This window comes from Xiphias gladius, chromosome 8 (assembly GCF_016859285.1).
Source record: "Xiphias gladius isolate SHS-SW01 ecotype Sanya breed wild chromosome 8, ASM1685928v1, whole genome shotgun sequence".
Taxonomy (NCBI): Eukaryota; Metazoa; Chordata; class Actinopteri; order Istiophoriformes; family Xiphiidae; genus Xiphias; species Xiphias gladius.
Window position 1 is genome coordinate 14,070,132 of NC_053407.1, and position 18,142 is coordinate 14,088,273.

The 18,142-nt window shown below is 41.8% G+C and overlaps 4 protein-coding genes across 8 annotated transcripts in view; 1 reads left to right on the top strand and 3 right to left on the bottom strand.

Annotated features, from left to right (window-relative positions):
- LOC120793146 (leucine-rich repeat-containing protein 17-like) overlaps positions 1 to 3,256 on the bottom strand; it is a 4,947-nt gene extending 1,691 nt beyond the window's left edge. The window contains exons 1-4 of one of the 2 annotated variants that reach the window (XM_040132918.1): positions 3,019 to 3,256; positions 1,286 to 1,449; positions 697 to 1,173; positions 330 to 544 (exon numbers count right to left, since the gene is read on the bottom strand). In XM_040132918.1, coding sequence (XP_039988852.1) covers positions 330 to 544; positions 697 to 1,173; positions 1,286 to 1,410 — 817 coding nt within the window. In that variant the 5' untranslated portion in view covers positions 1,411 to 1,449; positions 3,019 to 3,256. Of the gene's footprint in view, positions 1 to 329; positions 545 to 696; positions 1,174 to 1,285; positions 1,496 to 3,018 lie in introns of both variants that reach the window. The other variant, XM_040132917.1, reaches the window with a different exon arrangement.
- Positions 1 to 5,898, top strand: part of fbxl13 (F-box and leucine-rich repeat protein 13) — an 11,287-nt gene extending 5,389 nt beyond the window's left edge. For 2 of the 3 annotated variants that reach the window (XM_040132914.1, XM_040132915.1), the window contains exons 7-18: positions 1,792 to 1,844; positions 2,364 to 2,464; positions 2,949 to 3,078; positions 3,566 to 3,664; positions 3,850 to 3,970; positions 4,080 to 4,242; positions 4,341 to 4,460; positions 4,575 to 4,698; positions 4,794 to 4,874; positions 5,179 to 5,313; positions 5,441 to 5,604; positions 5,689 to 5,898. In XM_040132914.1, coding sequence (XP_039988848.1) covers positions 1,792 to 1,844; positions 2,364 to 2,464; positions 2,949 to 3,078; positions 3,566 to 3,664; positions 3,850 to 3,970; positions 4,080 to 4,242; positions 4,341 to 4,460; positions 4,575 to 4,698; positions 4,794 to 4,874; positions 5,179 to 5,313; positions 5,441 to 5,604; positions 5,689 to 5,881 — 1,484 coding nt within the window. In that variant the 3' untranslated portion in view covers positions 5,882 to 5,898. The remainder of the gene's footprint in view (positions 1 to 1,791; positions 1,845 to 2,363; positions 2,465 to 2,948; positions 3,079 to 3,565; positions 3,665 to 3,849; positions 3,971 to 4,079; positions 4,243 to 4,340; positions 4,461 to 4,574; positions 4,699 to 4,793; positions 4,875 to 5,178; positions 5,314 to 5,440; positions 5,605 to 5,688) is intronic. The other variant, XM_040132916.1, reaches the window with a different exon arrangement.
- Positions 5,899 to 5,965: 67 nt separating this feature from the next.
- Positions 5,966 to 10,912, bottom strand: fam185a (family with sequence similarity 185 member A). The gene is made up of 8 exons (XM_040132926.1): positions 10,312 to 10,912; positions 10,025 to 10,134; positions 9,553 to 9,645; positions 9,197 to 9,335; positions 8,079 to 8,120; positions 7,889 to 7,984; positions 7,633 to 7,767; positions 5,966 to 7,526 (listed from the first exon to the last, which is right to left on the bottom strand). Exons 1-8 carry the CDS (start codon positions 10,745 to 10,747, stop codon positions 7,414 to 7,416), a joined length of 1,164 nt encoding a protein of 387 aa, XP_039988860.1. The 5' UTR covers positions 10,748 to 10,912; the 3' UTR covers positions 5,966 to 7,413.
- A 1,058-nt stretch (positions 10,913 to 11,970) lies between these two features.
- On the bottom strand, positions 11,971 to 17,714 carry LOC120793139 (fibroleukin-like). Of its 2 annotated transcripts, XM_040132904.1 has the most exons (2): positions 14,180 to 17,714; positions 11,971 to 13,234 (listed from the first exon to the last, which is right to left on the bottom strand). In XM_040132904.1, the coding sequence occupies exons 1-2, from the start codon at positions 17,703 to 17,705 to the stop codon at positions 12,525 to 12,527; spliced, it is 4,236 nt and encodes a 1,411-aa protein (XP_039988838.1). In that variant the 5' UTR covers positions 17,706 to 17,714; the 3' UTR covers positions 11,971 to 12,524. The 2 variants fall into 2 exon arrangements, with proteins under 2 accessions (XP_039988838.1, XP_039988839.1); XM_040132905.1 differs by lacking the exon at positions 14,180 to 17,714 and having other exon boundaries at positions 11,978 to 13,406.
- Between the last annotated feature and the right edge of the window lie 428 nt (positions 17,715 to 18,142).

The window sequence follows — 18,142 nt, forward strand, 5'->3', positions numbered from 1 at the left end:
ATGAAATAAGTCAGAGGTTAAGTAAGCAAGCAACAAAACACAGAATAAAAGACACCTGCCAAACCAGATGTGTCTCTTTGCTTGTTATGTGCCTGGCCCTGAAAATCCTTTGAGGAATGGAAGTTTAACCATTCAATAGAAAAGTAATATTTTATCATATTTCAACAGGAGCAAACAAGCTCTCTAACACGGCTTCAAGGGTATTCCTCTGAACCCTTATGTTGCATAAGAAACATGTGTGCTGAATTTCGCACAACATATGTGAGGCTCGGAGTAGGGTACAAACAGGCAAACTGAATTACAAAAATATGAGCTGATTGCAGACTTGCCTCGTTTACTGCAGTCCATTCGTATTTGGGGGAAAAGGTAGGTATGGCAAGAAGTGGTGGCATCTGGTTTGCTGCGGATTGGAATGGGCTTTACAGGGTCTGTGGTATCTCTTTGGTTGCCCTGTGTGTCGTTGGTTGGGTCTGACTCCTTACAGAGTAACTCAGGGTCAACCTGTTTCAGCTTCATTCCTTTTAGCCTGATGGGCTCTTCACACCTAGCAGAGAAAATACAGTTAAGTCATGTATAAATCAAGTGGTATATTTGGAGACTGTTCGTCATTATGAGACTCAGTAATGACTTGTACACCTGTGGGATCAGAGCAATAGATATCACACTATGTCAAAGTCTTTTGGTGAAATCATTCACCTGCCATGATTTCCTAAGTTACGGTTGCTTGGGACCTGAAGGGTGCGTATGAGACTATCCATCTGGCAGAGACAATTCCAGGGATTATCGTATAAACGCAGGTAGCGAAGATTTGGCATGGGGATAAGGGCCTCCTCACTAAGTGTTCCCAGGTGGTTGTGCTGCAGCAGTAGGGTTGTAAGGCGTACCAGCCCCTGGAAGGCCTGTTCCTCCACTAAAGAGATGTGGTTCTGCTGCAGGTCTAAACTGGCTAAACTCTCATATCCAAAGAAGGCCCCATCGCGAAGGACTTTGATCCGGTTGCGGGCTAGGAGTAGGTGCTTGGGTTCTTTGGACCAGGTTTGTGAGGTGGGAATGGAAGTGAGACGTCGGTCCTGACAGTCAACAAAGACGTCTCCAGATTCTGTCAACTCTGAGCAGTCAGGTGACACAAGCCTGGAGGGGCCTGATCTGCTGCGACGCCCAGCACCTCTTACCCTGACAGTTTTCAAACACAAAAAAAATAATTCATGGCTTGCCACAGTCTATACAATGTCATAAGAGTCTGAAAAATGGGTTGAAAAAGTCAGACTCATGAATAAATCCATACCTGTCCCGTGTGAGTTTGTGTCGGGCTCCTCTGAGGCCTCTGCCCTTCCCTGGCCTTTTCATCTCAATGGACGGGAGCAGGATGAGGAGCAGGGAGGCTAGGAGGAGACAGGGTGTCACATGCATCCTGAGTCCTGCAGGGGTTGTCTTTTAAATTAAGAGGAGCTGGAACCAAAGCAGGAGTTTTGGATGAAAGTCTTATGAGAACAGGCTGGAAAACAGAATGGGTCAACAGTGTTATTGTTGCTGAAACACAGCTGTTGCTTACCCTGCAGCAGAAGTGGGAAGTTGAACATTATTTAAAAGATAAGAGCCTTCCAGGAATGTATATAAAACTTTGAAACAAGGCAGAAAACTATATCACTTCATCTTGTATATTATTTTATTATATTACAACCTACATATGATATTTATAGTAAATTATTTCCAAAAATAGACAGCATAGTTTGTCCAGCAATTTATCTGCTCTTGACTCTTTTTCTGTGCATTTTTTTTTTTTTATCTTAGGTGAATGCAGAAATCTCCAAGAGCTCAATGTATCAGAGTGTTTTAATGTCACAGTAAGTAAAACATTGTTAAGATTACTGATAATGTATGGTGATAGCAAAATCCTTAATCAATAAGAGATACATCTTTTTTACTATATACTTTTCTATATAAGTTTAGTAACAACTAGCTAATAATGATTAGTATTGATAAAGCCCTGTGCTACAATAAATCAATGAAAATATAAATTGAGAAATATCCTTTGTCTAAGATTACACTGTATTTTTCTGAGAAGGTGCCCCTCAGTGTTCATCTTTATGATCGTCATTGTTAAGATTTAGTAGAAGGTCATAGATAAGAGTAACACTGCGTTTGTTCATTATCTGGCTGCATTTTCCCAAGCTGTTTTACTCTGCTTTATTCATTGTAATATTTATATAACATTTATTCCATTTCATGAGAACCAAGTAGTTTAAATTTTTTTAATGCACCGTCGATTGTGATTTCAGACATTGCGCTGTCCCATACACTTTAGTAACAGATGTATTGCTGAGAAAACTTGAGGTACGATTTGAACCTGTGCTCTTCAACAGGATGTGATGGTTCAGAGAATTGTCGAGGGGTGTCCTTGCCTGCTCTACTTGAACCTTTCTTGCACACTTGTAACAAACAAAACTCTAAGAGAGCTGTCCAGGTAAAGCTCCAGTTGTGGTAAAACATCAGACATTAGCCTTTGTGACTAGATTAGATTTGTGCACTGAACTGTGGTCCAACTCGCTTGTTTATCCAAATGATCTTCCCAGAATTATCCACATATCTCTTTGCCCAACATGCAGCCCCCCACTGTGTTTTATTTCATGTCTGAAAGCAGCGTGGTCAGTGGCCAGGGTAATTATTCAGAACAACAGATGTGGCACTCATAATGGCTAGACTGTGCGATTGCATCATTGACAGATTTGCAGGCTCAACAAACAGTTTTCTGTTATTGGCTCTCTCGTGGGTAGTAGCATTGCACAAAATGTTTTGGAAATATTTCACATTTTACTGTGGAAGAATTTCAGAGTATTGTTTCTTTTCCCATGTTAAAAACAATGACAAAACAATCAACTGTAATGTACACAAAGCTTGAACACAAACAATTTCTTATATAAATTAATCTATCAATCGATTTTGAACAGGAACTGTCTCAATCTTCAATACCTGAGTCTGGCCTACTGCTACAGATTCACAGATAAAGGTTTTCTGTACCTGACCACAGGGATGGGCTGCCACAATCTCATCCACCTCAACCTGTCCGGCTGCACTCAGGTCAGTTGGTGTGCTCTTCTTGGTTGGGTATATAGTCACAGCTTCAACTGTAGACAGGACACAGCTTTTTGCCTTTTTTAAAGTTCTGTGTTGAGTCCACCTTGGATAAATCCAGTCACTGCCCTCTGTTTGCACGTGTCTCTTGTTACTGGCTGTACACTGGTGACTGTTTTCACTCATTCCGTGCTTAAGGCAAATGGACGAAAATCTGAAGGAGAAGTAGAGTAAAAGGCAGCTGTGGCCAAGTGGAGGGCTGGGTTTATACAGTCAACTCTGGCCCACCCACTCAAGATGTGAACACTCCATAACATAACACGTGCAACGCAACATAAAAAAACACTTTCTTCTGGAAATGTACACTAGTTTGGTTCCAGATGTATGGTTTCACTTTATGGGGCCCTGAAAATGTGAGGAGTGAGGAAAACTAAATCCAGAACACTGATTCAGATTCCACCGTGGACACATATTTTCCCCTCTCTCCTCCCAGATGACAGTAAATGGGTTCAAATACATTTCAGCTGGATGCCCTTCACTCAAAGAGGTTGTGATCAATGACATGCCCACACTGTCAGACAGCTGTGTGTTGGTAAGTTTGTTCATGTCTAACACCACAGGTTTCATACTGTCTTAACATAACAGCTATGGAAGGTTTAACAGAGAAAATAAGGAATAAATTAGCTCATCAGCTCATGCATAGGCATCATTTTTTGTCCACACACCCTTAACCCCTCATAGCAGAGAAGAGTTTTGAATCTTACTCTTCTCTAACAGGCACTACTTGCCAGATGTCGCTGTCTGTCTGCCATTTCTCTGTTGGATGCTCGTCATCTCTCTGACATCGCCTTCAAAGCCATTGCTGAAGTAGCCACATTGAAAACTTTCAGTACAGAGGGTGAGATCATTTAGCATCCTATAGCCTTCATTTCCATATCCAGTACAAATGAAAAGATACTACACCTATCCAGTGATTTTGTCTGTTCTATACCCAATGTGTGCTTTAGGTAACGACCAAGTCTCAGACGTCAGCTGGAAGGCCCTGTGCATTAGCTCGCACGGCCTTCGCAGACTCCACGCTGCAGAATGTCCCAGATTGACCAATGCCAGCCTCAAATCTGTGGCAACCCTCAAGAACCTGCAGTACCTGGACATCTCTCTTTGCAGCAAGTGTGTGTGTGTGTGTGTGTTTAGAACTGCTGAAGCGTGTTACACTTTTCAATGTTGATGCTGTTTCATTACACTGCATAACGTAATGTGTGTTTCAGGGTGAGTGATGTTGGGATCAAGTACTTGACTGAAGGTTACTCAGTCACCAAATTGCGAGACCTGAACATCAGCCACTGCAGTCACATCACTGACATCTCTGTCATGAGGATTGCACAAAGGTATACAGTATAACTGCAAACACACACTCAGACAAATACAACTTGCTGTGGTCAGTTGATTAGTTTCACGTAGCAGCTCTTTTGTGTCGTGCGCATGTATGCACAATTGATCAGGTTGTGTAAACTGTACCATCTCAACTTGAGTTACTGTGAGAGACTGACTGACACGAGTCTGGAGTGGCTGAGTGGCAGCTCTATCTGCTCCCTTGACATCAGCGGTTGCACCATCAGGGATCAGGTATCATGTTGGTTTTTTCTGTCGGGCATTCATGAAAAAAAAAGATAACTGACCCTTCAGGTAAACAGTCTGTAAATTGATTACTGTATTTTTAGGGACTGGCAGCTGTCGAGGGAATTCGCTTGAGGAAGTTAATTCTTGCTGAGTGTGTCTACGTCACAGACATTGGCATAGAGGTACAAATCTAGCTAGAATCTCAACACCTGGCAAGATGTAGCATTTTTATAGAACATATTACAATTTTAATGAGTCCAAGTTTGCATCCAGTGTTTGCTAACATCACAGTTGCCAGTTTCCTAGTAAAACAATTCCAAAAAACAGTCACTCTTTTTCTTCACTTACTGTTACTGTATACAAACAGATGTGAACAAAGCATCAACAGTAGTCTTCTCTAGATGTGGTTTCCCATAACCTTCATGGCATCAGTTCACATTTCATCCCAGATCTCTCGGTCATCTCTTTTGTTCCCCACGAGGACAGAAGCTGTGCAAAAATGTGAGAGATCTGGAACATGTGGATGTTTCTCACTGTGTAGCTCTGTCTGACCCAGCCATCAGAGCCATTTCATTTTACTGCAGAGGACTGGTCACAATGCGGATGGCAGGTTGTCCCAAGGTATACACAAAAACACATGCAAACACACTCTTCTAAAGCCTTTAAATGTTCCCTGGATGTTCCTCGTGATTGTGTTTCCCCTTGTCATTTCATGCCACATTTTCTATTTTCTTCTGACCTGCCTCAGATGACAGATATGGCAGTGAAGTATCTGACAAGTGGATCTCAGTACCTGCGGGAGCTTGATGTGAGTGGCTGCATTCTTCTCACAGATCGCACGATACGGCACTTAGAAAGGATCTGTCCTCCGCTCTGCTCCATCTCGATGGCCTGCTGCAGCAGCATCTCCAAGTGAGGCACAAACTTAGAAGAGTACTGCAAAGTTGAAGTCCTGCATGAGGATGTTTAATGAGCAGTGAGATTGCGTTCCCTCAGGGTGGCCGCCTTAAAGCTGCAGTCACGTGTGCAGCACTGGGAGCACAGCAACGACTGCCCTCCAAACTGGTTTGGATACAATGTGGACCAAACAGTGCATCCAATAACAAGACCCACCAAGACGGATGACTCCTGGGAAGTGGTGGAGCAGCACTCAGTGATGACAAGGGCAGCAAGTACAAAGGGGATATAAACAGATCTCAATAAGTAATGATTTTGTAAAAAATAGAGCCCTAAGTAATCAGCATTACTGACAATCACGCAATCACAGCAGCCATCACTGTACGATATACTTTATATCAAAATATATTGAGAACATTTTCAACAAACCAACATTTGAGATAATCCTCAGTAAAATCTCGAATCACTGGTTATAATCTGATTAAGTCTCACCTGTCTGTGTGTGTACGCTAGCTGTCTGGATAGAAGCTCAGCTGCTTCAGCTGCCTCCCTGACACATCAGCTCCACACAGTGGAATTTCCTGAACTGTTCTGTTTTGCGTTTCATACTACAGATCACTTTTTATTACAACTATTACATGTTGCCTTTGACCCTGCTAGACTCTCGTAGCTGAATGGTTTACCACTGAGCACTAATTGTTTATCACGGATAACAACTATAGCATACACCACAGTGTGGATGCCAAAGTCGGCTGGCAGTATTTAGGAGTAAAATCATGACTTTCATTGGTATATACTTATTTGCAAAGCTTTATACTTACAGATACAGAGAACCAACTACAAAGATATTTAAATTTGGGCTCCTTTTTGTAGCTCAACCAGTTCAACAGCCTGATTTCAGAACTTTTTCAAGCTGATCATAATTGTTTTTGAAATTTTGTGATGGTTTGGCTATGCACTGTCTGTGTTCTCGCTGTAGTTCCTTTTCGTTTAAAACTCTTTTATTTATTTATGCTAATTAAATTATGAAGATTTATTCTTATATTTTACAATCTTGATATATCTTTTGTTTACATATTTAACACTAATTACTTTACACTTGTTTTTTATTTCTACTATACCCTAACTTTTATAGGAGGTTCTAAGAGTGTGTGGATTTGTTTTATGACGGACCTAAATTGTTAATACGATCAGTGAGATGAAGCTCATTATTTGAAGCAAGTACAGATCCTGTGCTGTTTATCAGCTCATTTGGGGCACCAATATAAGGCTCTTCTTGAATGTGCAAAGAGGATTGTGGGAAATGTGTTTTAAATATTCAGTGTTAAGATTAAAATGTAATACTTATTAGCTTTCATTAATTAGAATTCAGTGCAAGAGTTAAAGAGGTGAAGTGTCTTAGATATTCCATGCTATCTGTCAAAGTCTAAGATTTCTAATTCATTTTTATAGTATTAACATACCATGCAGAAGACATACAATCACTGGCAGCCAAAAGTTAACTTTCAAAAGTATGCACAAGCTAATAGTTTCTAACTAGCTTTCAGAATAATTTGACAGTTCAGCACAAAACCAGTTGCAAGTTACACACTATGCTTCCCATACTCAGTATATGTACAGTGATTTTAACAAATACAGAATATTCGTCAAGTACTACGGATGATACATAATGTCCTCATTGAAGGTACAGTACATCCTGAGCAGAGTGTTAAATCCTTCAGTGAGGTAAAGGTACATTCAGTGTTGAAGAGCTGCAAGCAAATATCTGGCTCTGCCCCAGTGCAGTGATGCAGCCTTATGTATAGAAATCCTGTCAGTCATAACTCAGGTCCCCAGCTTCAACGACTCAAACCAGCTTTGTGTCCTCAGTCTGACAGAGCCTCTTTCTGCCCGAGCTTTAACCCACTCGCCCACTGGAGACGCTCCATTCATATAACCTAAAAGAAATAGGAGATATTCAGAGTATGTAAAGGAAACCAAGCCTTATGTGTTGATTCACTTGGTGAAGCGTTTAGTTAATTAATTATGCCGCAAAGTATTTACCAGTAACTGTGGTTTGTCCTTGAGTTGTGTTGTTTTCTACTTGGTGCAGAACAACCTCTGGGCTGATCTCCACTGACGTTCCGCACAGCTCCACCCCTGCTCTTAATGTGGATGGGACACGCACACACACCGCTCCTTCGTAAGGCAGAAGAATGAATGAACTAAGAACAAGAATGTGACTCAAAAGATAGGACATTTCACAGGAAAGTAAGCTGTGGTTCGTAAGGTGAATATTCTCCTTAGACTGTGTGTTTACCCTCCTGACTGTGGAGTTCAGCACTGCCACCATCTCCCACATAGACATCAATACCTCCGCTGTGAGAGGAAACCTTCAGGAAACTATTTGAACCATCTGCAAAAGCAAAGCAAGCCTCATACTTTTTGTTTTGACCAGCCACTCACAGACACCATACATAGATCATTGTGTAATCAGTCAGCTTGCTTACCTATAACTGTATCTCCAGACACGTTCTTCACAGTGGCACAACCTTTTAATCAATGAAAGCAGGAAATGGTAAAGACTGTGGAAAATTTGCTCTTTCACAGAATGTAAGTATCATAAACCTGCATCACTGAAGATGAGAAGATAATTATTTCCATGTATTCTATGATGAAGACGCTCATCTGTATCAAGCAGGGATTAAAATTCTACATGGGTAACGCATTTTCTAATCTTCACTTCATGTCACAGGGCTGTTTGTCTTTGTTATCCGATCTCTACTTCCAACAATGTGTCTTTTTACAAATAACCTATTTTATAGCTACACCAAAACATACAAGTACAGAATTTGTTTTTAATAACAACCACATTGCAGTTAAATCGACTCTGTCGGATCAAAGGCCAGGATTCCTGACATACCAAATTCCTGCTTTACCGACCAAATTAGGCAAAGCAGGACTTTGGTACGTCAGGAATTAACACGACGCAGCTGTGTCACAATGGCCCGCGGACAGTGGAAGTTTTTGACAATTTTGATCCCAGGTCCCAGAATGACATACACTAGCTATAAGTCCTTTCAACTTTAACTCAACTTAAGTGCAAGTGGCTGTAGCTCAGGTTGTAGAGTGAGTTAGCTGTTAATCGTAGAGTTGGTGGTTTGATCCCTTCCCGCTCCCGTCCTAACCCTAAATTTCCTCCCAGTGTCTTTTTAAGAAGGAAAAAATTTATATAGAATGAATATGAAAATGATTTATATTGGAAACAAGTTGAAATTATCACACTCACACTGGTAGGTTTCTTTTTTTTTTTTTTTTTAAGTAAATAAGACATCCAGGACTTGGTAGTAGACAAAAAGTACTTGGTAAGGTGTAGATTTTTTGCTGTGTTCAGTATTAAAATGTCTTTATCTACAAAGTATGTAGTAACTGGCTATGGAGTAGAAGTAATAATGGTACTTCAAAACTGTACAAGTAAAGTACTTGAGTAAATGTACTGAGCTACTTTCCACCACTTCACTCTGCACTTGAGTTTGGCTGCAGCACTAACCACACAAACAGTATAGATAAGGATATATACTGCAGATGCTTTGGTATAGATGATTGATGGATGCTGCTGTTTGCTCACCATGTATGTGCCCCAGTTGTACCCTCCCAACGCAGGAGGAGATGCAGCTGGACTCAGCATAGATGGCTTTGACCTTGAGAGGGCCGTGTTCTGTTGAAACATTCATCTTGGTGCCTTGGAGCTTCTTGACATCCACTGTCTGCAAACACACAGAACTGATCACTGCACAGGACTGTAGCCAGGTGATGTATGATTTAAACTTTTTTTCAGATTTATCTCCACATCATTAAGTGAAACATAAGACTCGGTGCTCTAAATACTTTTAGATAAATTCTGTATATCAGGCTGCTGCTGCCCCCTATTGTCTGCTGAGTGTGAGACCAAGAAGTACCAAGTAATAAGTCTGTCCTCCTTACACTGTCTCCACATGTGCGTATGTCCACGTTGCCGTGGATAGTGCCCACACCTGTGACATGTCCTCCATTGGACTGCACCTCGACCTGATGACCCTGAGATACAACAAACAACAGTGAGAGGACCAGGGGTGACAAGTCAGTGGGGGGGGGGTTATTTATTTACCACCAGTTTGGGAACCATTATTCTTACGGGTAGTTTTTTTTTTGGTGACATATGCTGTTTTAGCAGACACTGATATGGTTTTTGAAGCAATACTTTTTTCACACATCTAAGCCAATTCTGACTCCAACATGCATTTCTGAAGAAGATGATATATTTAATGGGTAATTTGATAGTTGCATGTCATGGAAAAGAAATGCTGATCAGCCAGTAAGATACAGATAGTAGGCAATGCCACATTGGTGTCACTCTATTTGTTTTCATATGTATTTTCTAAAATGTACTAGTGTATGTTGTCATGACACCACTTGCCTTGACAGAGTGCAGCAAACAGTTGCCTCTCTCTGTTTGCACCTTGCAGATGTCACACTCCATTTTATTCACTTTCACGTTGCCTTTTCCTTGAGTAGTAATGAAGAGATCTGACAAAAACACAACATACTGAAATTATTCAAGCACACCTGAGGACAGCGAAGTTACTTCGGATCGATGACAGGTTCTGTTGTAGAGATCTGCTGTGGCACAGCGACTATTTAACATAACAACTGAGGGGTCATGTTCAGTCAAAACTGCATCATCATTTCACAGGACACACTCACTGCTTTTGATAGGTGCAGCCAGATCAATCGAGACGCTGCTGTTCACCTTCTCGGCGGAGATGAGCAGCTCTTTGCTCTGATCATCGTAGCGGACGTGTAAGTGATCCAGACCGACCTCCTGCTCGGCGTCTGTTCCGTGCACTGTGATGAAGGCTCGGTCAGCCTCCGGGAAGGCGTGCGGGTCCAGCGGGCGGATGGAGATGCTGCAGGCCAGCTGTGCCCTCACCGTGCTGAAGGGGCTCACTACCAGAGCCCACTGCTTCAGTGGCTGGTTTACCTCTTCGTGTGTAGGAGACTTCGCCGGGCCAGAGATGGAGAAGGACCGTGAAGTGTGCACAGGGCACTTGGGGGTTATGAGGGTCCCGGGGCTGACTGTGAGGGACCAGCAGCGCATAAGTGCGACACGTCCCCGCTGACCTGCTGAACTCCAAAACATCTCGGTCACCTTCCGGTAAAACAGCTCATTCACGATTCACACTGCTGCTGTTTCAGCTAAATATCAACACAAACTACTCAACAACAAAAGCTGCCATTCAACCGACATGGACTGTCACAGCGCTGTTAAGTTTGTGTTACACTGATACAAAGAGACCAGACTTCCGGTACGAGTTTTCAGACTAAAAGCGACCTCTACAATTTACAATTTGACTATTACTTATATTTTTCAATTTGAGCAAATAAGCAAGTGTTAAAGCAGCCAAATGCCGCAGTATGTTCTGTTGAGTGCTCTTATTAGTAAGTGCTCTAAAAAATAAATAGATAAATACATGTAAATTGGGGAGTATAAAGAGAGTGTGAAAATATTTGAGACAATATTAAAAGAAAGAGAATAAAAGTTCACTCAGACTAAATAACACAGTCATTGCTGAAATGCTGTTAGCTTTTTAGCAATTAAAAATTACATTTCAAGATGTTAAAAGTGGAATTTGTTGTTAATATAGAATTTTTTTAATTCATGAACATAATTATACCTTTCATAGCATGTTCATGTAGTCCTGTTATTGTAAATATACAGTAAAGTATTAGTTGGGCATCATTTAGGCATAAATAATTTGATTTTGAATCTGAACCTCCATGGTTTATTTTCTGTAATGAAAACATCCATCTGTCCCATTGCCCCCCTTTTCCCAGTTGATCATCCAGGATTGCAAAAATCACATAAAGGCACCGAGGAGGTCCTTGCTTTTCACCCCTTTGGTTGGAAATATTGCTGTGAAGATAAGCTCAACAAACCAATTACTCGACTAATCATCCCAGCTCAATAGAGGACAACGCCTTATTCCGTCCCTCATGTTTTTGCTTTTATGTTGAAGGCAAACTGTGGTACTTCCGGTCTCAATCAGCGTCTCTGTAGTTATTTGACAGACCGGATTTATAGTCTTGTGTAAACGCAGCGCCACTCCCTTCTGGTTTTATCAAATCAGGAGGCCTATTTAACTAACTCGCATGTGACATCATTCTTCCGGCAAAGGCTATAGGGAATTTGAGTCCTGAACCATTTACTCGCGTCCAAAGCTCCACTGAATGGGGCCGTTTCTATAATGTAAAAAATGATCGGTTTCATGTCTGAGAGGAATCTGTGGTTGCTTTTAAAATAATGTTGACTTAAATATATTCTCGTTATTGAATGCATTGTACTTTAGTTTGCAGTTAATTTCGGCAGACAAAAAACAAACGAATGAAAATCATTTATGTAAATTCATTTTATTTATCTTAACAAAATGAACTTAATTATAAAACATCCCAACCATCTTCAATCAACCATCAACTGGCCTTCCAGTACTGTAATAAAAAAATATCAGTCTTTGTTGCTGCATACCAGTCAGATTCAGACTATTATCTTAGAAAAATAACTCCTCACAGGAGGATTTTTCTGTCTCTTCTTTGAGCAAATTCCACTCTCAAAAAAATGATGTGACATATTAATATTAAAAGGTTATAAAGAAAGATACTATGTAATTAGGTCTATAACGTTTTTAACTATGTACATCCCCAGTTATTGTCTATTAACCAAAACAGTAGGCTATTGCAAAATCAAACACCACAAGGCGGCAGCATTGGGTTTATGGTGTACAATAAATGTGCGAGGAGCATAATAGGTTTTGTTAAAATTGTAAGGAGCATTTTAGGAGCTTATGTAGTCTGCTGTGGTCCTTTTGTGTTTATTTTGTACTTTTTTTTTTTCTTTTTTTTTTTGAATTTGGAGTAAAAGCTCATGGTGCGAAGCCGCTTGGTCTGATCATCATCCTGACAGTTTTAAAGGACCGTCTGTCATTGGTGGGGTAATACTCTGTCGATATGTTGTGCCACGTCCCCCAGAAAATCCCATCCCGGACTCCTGAATACCTTCCCCTGTAGTATCTCCCGTTGAGGTTTGCAGCCATGCAGGCATCAAACCACCAGCCGGAGCTGTAGTAGGCCCCGCAGTTCCCGGATGGATAGCGGTCATTGTCCCTGTCCGGGGTGGTGAACGGCCTGTTGTTATGATCGTAGCTTTTGCTGAAGCGGAGCGCATCGCCTGCCGTACCAGAGTAAACCCCTAATGTCAGCCTGTAGCGCAGACGCTCACTTGCCACCTTGAACTGCTTATACTCTGCATACTCCATCGCGCCGTCAAAGTCCTCCAGCTCCACCCGCAGCACCATGTCCCTGTGGCGGGTCAGCAGGTGGATCATATTGTTACCCAGCCAAAACTCCCCGCCGTCCAGGTCCCCGAAGCCTGATCGGTACTCGGCCCAGGTGCGGTTGAAGCTGACGCTGCCGTCCTGTCGGCGCTGCAGGAGGGTCCATCCTCCACCACCCAGCTCCATGTCACAGAAGACAGGGAAGCTTTTGCTGCGGATGTCAGGGGTCACCAGGTACACGCCGCTCTTTGTTGCTCCTCGGAGCAGGTGGTCTGAGCAATCTCTCTTCACCGCTTTGACTGCAGATAAGGGAAATTGGAAGAAAAAATTGTTAAAACTTTTTTTCCTGAAATCCCCCTTCTTCATTTGGGAAATGATCTAACTTAAGTCCTGCTTCTCCTCATATTTTGCAGGTGGTATTATCAGTGCAGTTCGGATTTAACCGTGAAATTTGTTGGGTGAGGTCACAAGTGCAACAGGTCAGTGCAGAACTACTTTTCCACCATAAAAGATTTAGTGTTTTTGAAGCCTTTCTAGGTGGACCTCCGCAGTAGATACACACATAGAATTTAAAATAAAAAATGAACAAATTGAAATGATAAAATGTTTAAAATAATTACATTTTTTAAAATAATTACAGTCTTTTTTTTAAGTCTGATTTTTCAGATATATTTTTTTTAATGCCAGATTATCCTTAATCGCCAAACAAGCATTTTAAAAAGGTATGCAAATTCCTCCTTTGACAAATAGTAGCCATGATATATGGTACAAAGATGAAATCATGCACCACAGAATATTTTTATAATTTTTTTTATATGAGGATCATTAGAGCTTACTGTGTGGGCCTCTTAAAATCCTGTCAGCTGAGGTCATACCACTTTGCTTTTTTAGTGAGTAATACAAATATAAGGCACTCAAATACTTACGCACAACAGTTCAGCAGTTTTCTCTCAGCGTAATTATGTGATGTAATGTCACAGTAGATTTTTTGTGAGATTGGTTGTAAATTTCAAAGAATTTCATTGTGAAGTTACATATGCCTTCTTTCTTTCCCTTTCAAGCTAAAATTCACACGTATTTTCCTATTTAGTGCAGTGAAAATTAATACATATAGCAAGATTAAATTATGTACATTGTGGTAAAAAAAACAAAAAAAAAACAGTATTGTTTGCTGCCATACATGGTCTGCACACAAAAACAAAACTTGATGTGGCATTGTGACGGTATGAAATAATATCTCTTGCCTTTAAATTGTAACCGTGTTGGTGGTTTGTGGTCAGACCTGCTGCCTCCCTGGTTGTCCTTATGGTGTTCTTTTGGATTCCTGTCCGGTGATCCTCCATTTAGACTCAGGCTGTTATTGAGGAAAGCAGCCACCTGTTTGATTTTCACACGCAGCTCACGTGCACTGGGAGTGGAAGACTCAGCAGCCAGGGGCTCAGGGCCAGAGGTGGCAGGGGTTGTTGACCTGAAGTCAGGGCTGAGTGTGGAAGTAGTTTGGGCATGGGGGGAAGGGACTGGAATCATCCTTTTTTCTGGATCTTGAGTTTGTCTGGGTGCTGTTTCCTCCACATTGGGTAGTATCTTAGCTTTTAAACTGGAGTCAGTATTAGAATTTAGATTTAGCTTTGTGGCTCCTGGACTCGTGCTAGGGATAACACTTGGGAGGGTCCCACGGATGATTTTGTTTGGTCTTGTTGTCATTGGGATCGATGATGGTTGACTGGCTGTTTGTGGCCTCAGATCAGACGTAATCCTGCTGTTCGAGCTCATCTTGAAGCCTTCGGGGAGAGTGTGAAGGAGAGGTAAGGGTCCAGTCTCCAGGCTGTTGTAGGTCTTTGGAGCCAGAGAGATAGTTTTCTTCATGCTGGGACTGAACTCTGTGTCCCCTGGCAAATGGGTCACTTCAGCAGTCAGTTTTACAGGGCCAGATGTAGGTGGCATGTCGGTTTGAGCCTTTTGGATGCCATCTGAAGTAGTCCCGCTGATATGAGGAGGTTCTAAATCTTTTTTGGTCTTTGGGCTTGGCTTTAGTTGCACTGCTGGTTTTGGCCTTTGAACAGATGTTTCTTCTGGCTTGAGTGTAGGTCCGGTTGGTGGTCTGTGTCTGGGGGGAGGCTTTGGTTTGGATGTTTTGTTGGATTTTGCTACAGGGATTTCATCAGGCAAAGATTTTGGGTTAAGATTAGACATTTGGCCAGGCCAAGGTATTTCAAAGCCCTGTTTTGTTCTTGGTGCTTGGTCAGGTCTAGGCTTCGCATTCAATTTAATCTTTTGGCCTGTCGCAGACTCTGGATGTATTTGGTAAAGTTTAGGTATGTGTCCAGGCATAGAGTTTTGGTTAATTTTAGGGATTTTGTGGCTGGGTTTAGGCTTTTGATCAGGGGGTATATTAATATGATCAAGTGTAAGCTTTTGTCCAGGTGTTGAGTCTTGGTTAGATTTAGGCTTAGGAGAAGGATTATCATCAGAATTTCCCATTAATTCTGTTACAGACTTTTGGTTAGTTTTTGGTGCAAGGCTAGTTGTTTCACTTGCCTCAGATTCATGCTTTTGAACAGGTGTGAAATGTTGGTTTGGTTCAGACCTTTGATCAGGTTGTGTTTTTTGTCCACTTTTTGGATTTTTCAATGGTTTTTGCATGTGGTCAGGCTTGTCGGTTGTAAGAGGACGATGTGGCTTCTTTTCAGGTTTTGAGTTTTGATTAATAATTGTGATTTCAACTGATTTAGGTTCTTGGTCAGTCAGAGGATCTTTGTCAGAAACGGTTGCATTTACAGTTACAGGTCTTTGATGAGATGAAGGTGTCTTGACACAGGAGAAGTCAGGAGACTTGTTTTTATCAGTTGTATGGTCTTTGTCATGTTTCGGTATTGGATTGTTTTTCAGATTTTGATCAGTAGTTAAATTATCAGGTGGAGCTCTCTGATCAGGTTTTGGAATTTGGACTTGTTGAGGGTCTTTGCCAGGTTTGGGTTTCTGGTCAGCTGTTGGTTTTTGGTGAGACGTTTTCTGCTTTTGGTCATATTTTGTTTTATCGTCAGGCAAAGGAGCTTGGTCAGGTTTATGCTTATTCTCAGGATCTTTTAGCTTTGGGTCTGCTTCAGGCTTAATTCCAGCCTCATACTTTTCACCGGGCTTTGGTCCTTGGCCTGGTGGAAGTTTCACACCCATATTAGTGTTTGAGCTGATATTCTTTTTAGCTGTCCAACGGCTGTGGTCTGCAAATCCTGGGAATATAGTACTAGTTGTAAAGGTGAACCTAGTAGTGTCACTGGTTATCTGTTGTCCAGGGCCACCCAATGTGCTTACTGTTGCTTTTGTTGGCCTACTTCTGCTCCTAAAGCCTGCCTCTGCATCAGGGGGTGGGTGCTCAGAAATGCCAGCTACCTCTAAGTCTGTGTTTTGGGTTGGTAGTCCATAATCACCGATCGTCATCCCTTGGTTGACATCTGTGATCAAATGTGAACTTGACAAAGGAAGCGATGACATGGATGACGTAAAGGTTGTATCTTCGTTTGAGTCCATGGAGTCATGTCTCGGAGCTAAACTAATGGTAGACTGTGGAGTCGGGCTGATTGAAACAAAGTCTGTCCTTTCAGTTGCTTTGTTGGATGCTAATTCTCCATCCCTGTCTCTCTGTACACTCGGGACCATTTCTTCTCTTTCTGTTTTGATCTCCTCTCCCTTCTCTCTGTCATCCTCCCCCTCTTTTATAGTCTTCTCTTTTTCTGTGTGCCCAATGCTTTCAGTCTGTTTTGGTTTCTCATTATTTCCCTCCACTTTTATTCCCTCTTCTATTTTCTTTTTCCCCTCCTCCCTGTGCTGCTCTTGCTCCTTATTTGTATGCTCATCATGGTCCTCAGACATCTTTATCCCATCACTGCCCCTGTCTTCTTCAGTTTGGGTCTTTGGGTCTGTTTCCTTTGTTTCATCTCGCCACACGCGATGGTCACTTTCTTCTGTTTTATCCTCATTTTTGATATTAGTGGTCGTCTTTCTTTCTGTTGCACTCTCCAACGTATCCTCTATTTCCAACTTTGAATCTCCTTTTCTGTCTTTTCCTTTATTTCTTTCTGTATCTGTCTCCCTGTTATTTTTTTCCTTTCCTTTAGCCCCCTCCGTCTGAGTTTTCCCATCTTTTTCGGCCATTTCCTTTAAGGTTTCTGCTTTCTCTTTTTCTTTTACGACCCCTTTATCACTCTCTCTTTCTGCTTCCCATTTCTTTCTCCCTCTTTCTTCCAAAATTGTTCTTTTTTCTGAGTTAGTGTCACCATCTCCTTCCATACTCTCTTCCACTTTAACCCTTTTTGTTCCACACTCTTGTCTAGAGTCTTCTAGTCTCTCAGGATTTCTCTCATTCACCCAGTTCCTCTCATCCACATTTCTATCTGTACCCTCATTCAGCTTGACATGCTCTCTTTCTCCTTGCCTTCCACACTCTCTCTCAGTTTGGCTTACTGTACAATCTGCACACATCTTCCGCAGTTGGTCCACATTGTCTTTCAGCTTCTGCAGATCCTTCATGATCTTCTCCAGCTCTTTAAGCTGCTTTGGCAAATGAACAGTCAGCGGTGGCAGACTAAATAGGTACGGGCATGCGTTCTCATCCTGCCCCTGTCTGCACGGCCCCTCGGGTTGCAGAGTTGCAGCACAGGGGCCATATCCATTATCACCCAGGAGGTCTCCTTCACCAGAGTCTGCTGCGGTCCAAAAGAGGCTCAAGAAGGCCAGCAGGGTCCGACATACGCACAGTGCTGTTAACCTCATCGCGTCCTAAGAGTAAAGAGTGAAGGGAGAGGAGGGAGAGAGTGTAAAAAACATCCACCTCAGTTTTTGAAGCACAGTGACAGTGAGAGGAGGAGGTAAGGTGGGAGGGAGAAGAGAAGGGAGAAGTGATGGAGCTGTTCAGTGGGAAGCAAATCCATGAGAGAAATGAGGAGCAAGACGCTTTGAGAGGGAAACAGGTGACTTAAAAAAAAAACACAGAGAGCTAGAGAAGAGGATTGTGGGGATGTACTTCTCGGGAGATGGTTACTCTGAGATAGTGGGGGATAAGCATGATGTGTGAGGAAATTGTCAAATATTTTCAACTTTATAATATAAGCAGAATTATTCGTAAGAGTTAGAAATCAGTCATACAAACTGTGGAAGCTTTAGAAAGCATGTGTCTTAATGTAATCCTATTATTACATTTCCATTTATCC

Excerpts from the sequence above, each read along its gene's own strand:
- fam185a (XM_040132926.1), bottom strand. The coding sequence starts at position 10,747 with ATGTTTTGGAGTTCAGCAGGTCAGCGGGGACGTGTCGCACTTATGCGC. Across the intron at positions 10,135-10,311 it reads GGCTGCACCTATCAAAAGCA|ATCTCTTCATTACTACTCAA; the intron begins GTGAGTGTGTCC and ends TGTTTTTGTCAG. Across the intron at positions 9,646-10,024 it reads GTTTGCTGCACTCTGTCAAG|GGTCATCAGGTCGAGGTGCA; the intron begins GCAAGTGGTGTC and ends GTTGTATCTCAG.
- LOC120793139 (XM_040132904.1), bottom strand. The coding sequence starts at position 17,705 with ATGAGGTTAACAGCACTGTGCGTATGTCGGACCCTGCTGGCCTTCTTG. Across the intron at positions 13,235-14,179 it reads AACACGGTTACAATTTAAAG|TCAAAGCGGTGAAGAGAGAT; the intron begins GCAAGAGATATT and ends CCTTATCTGCAG.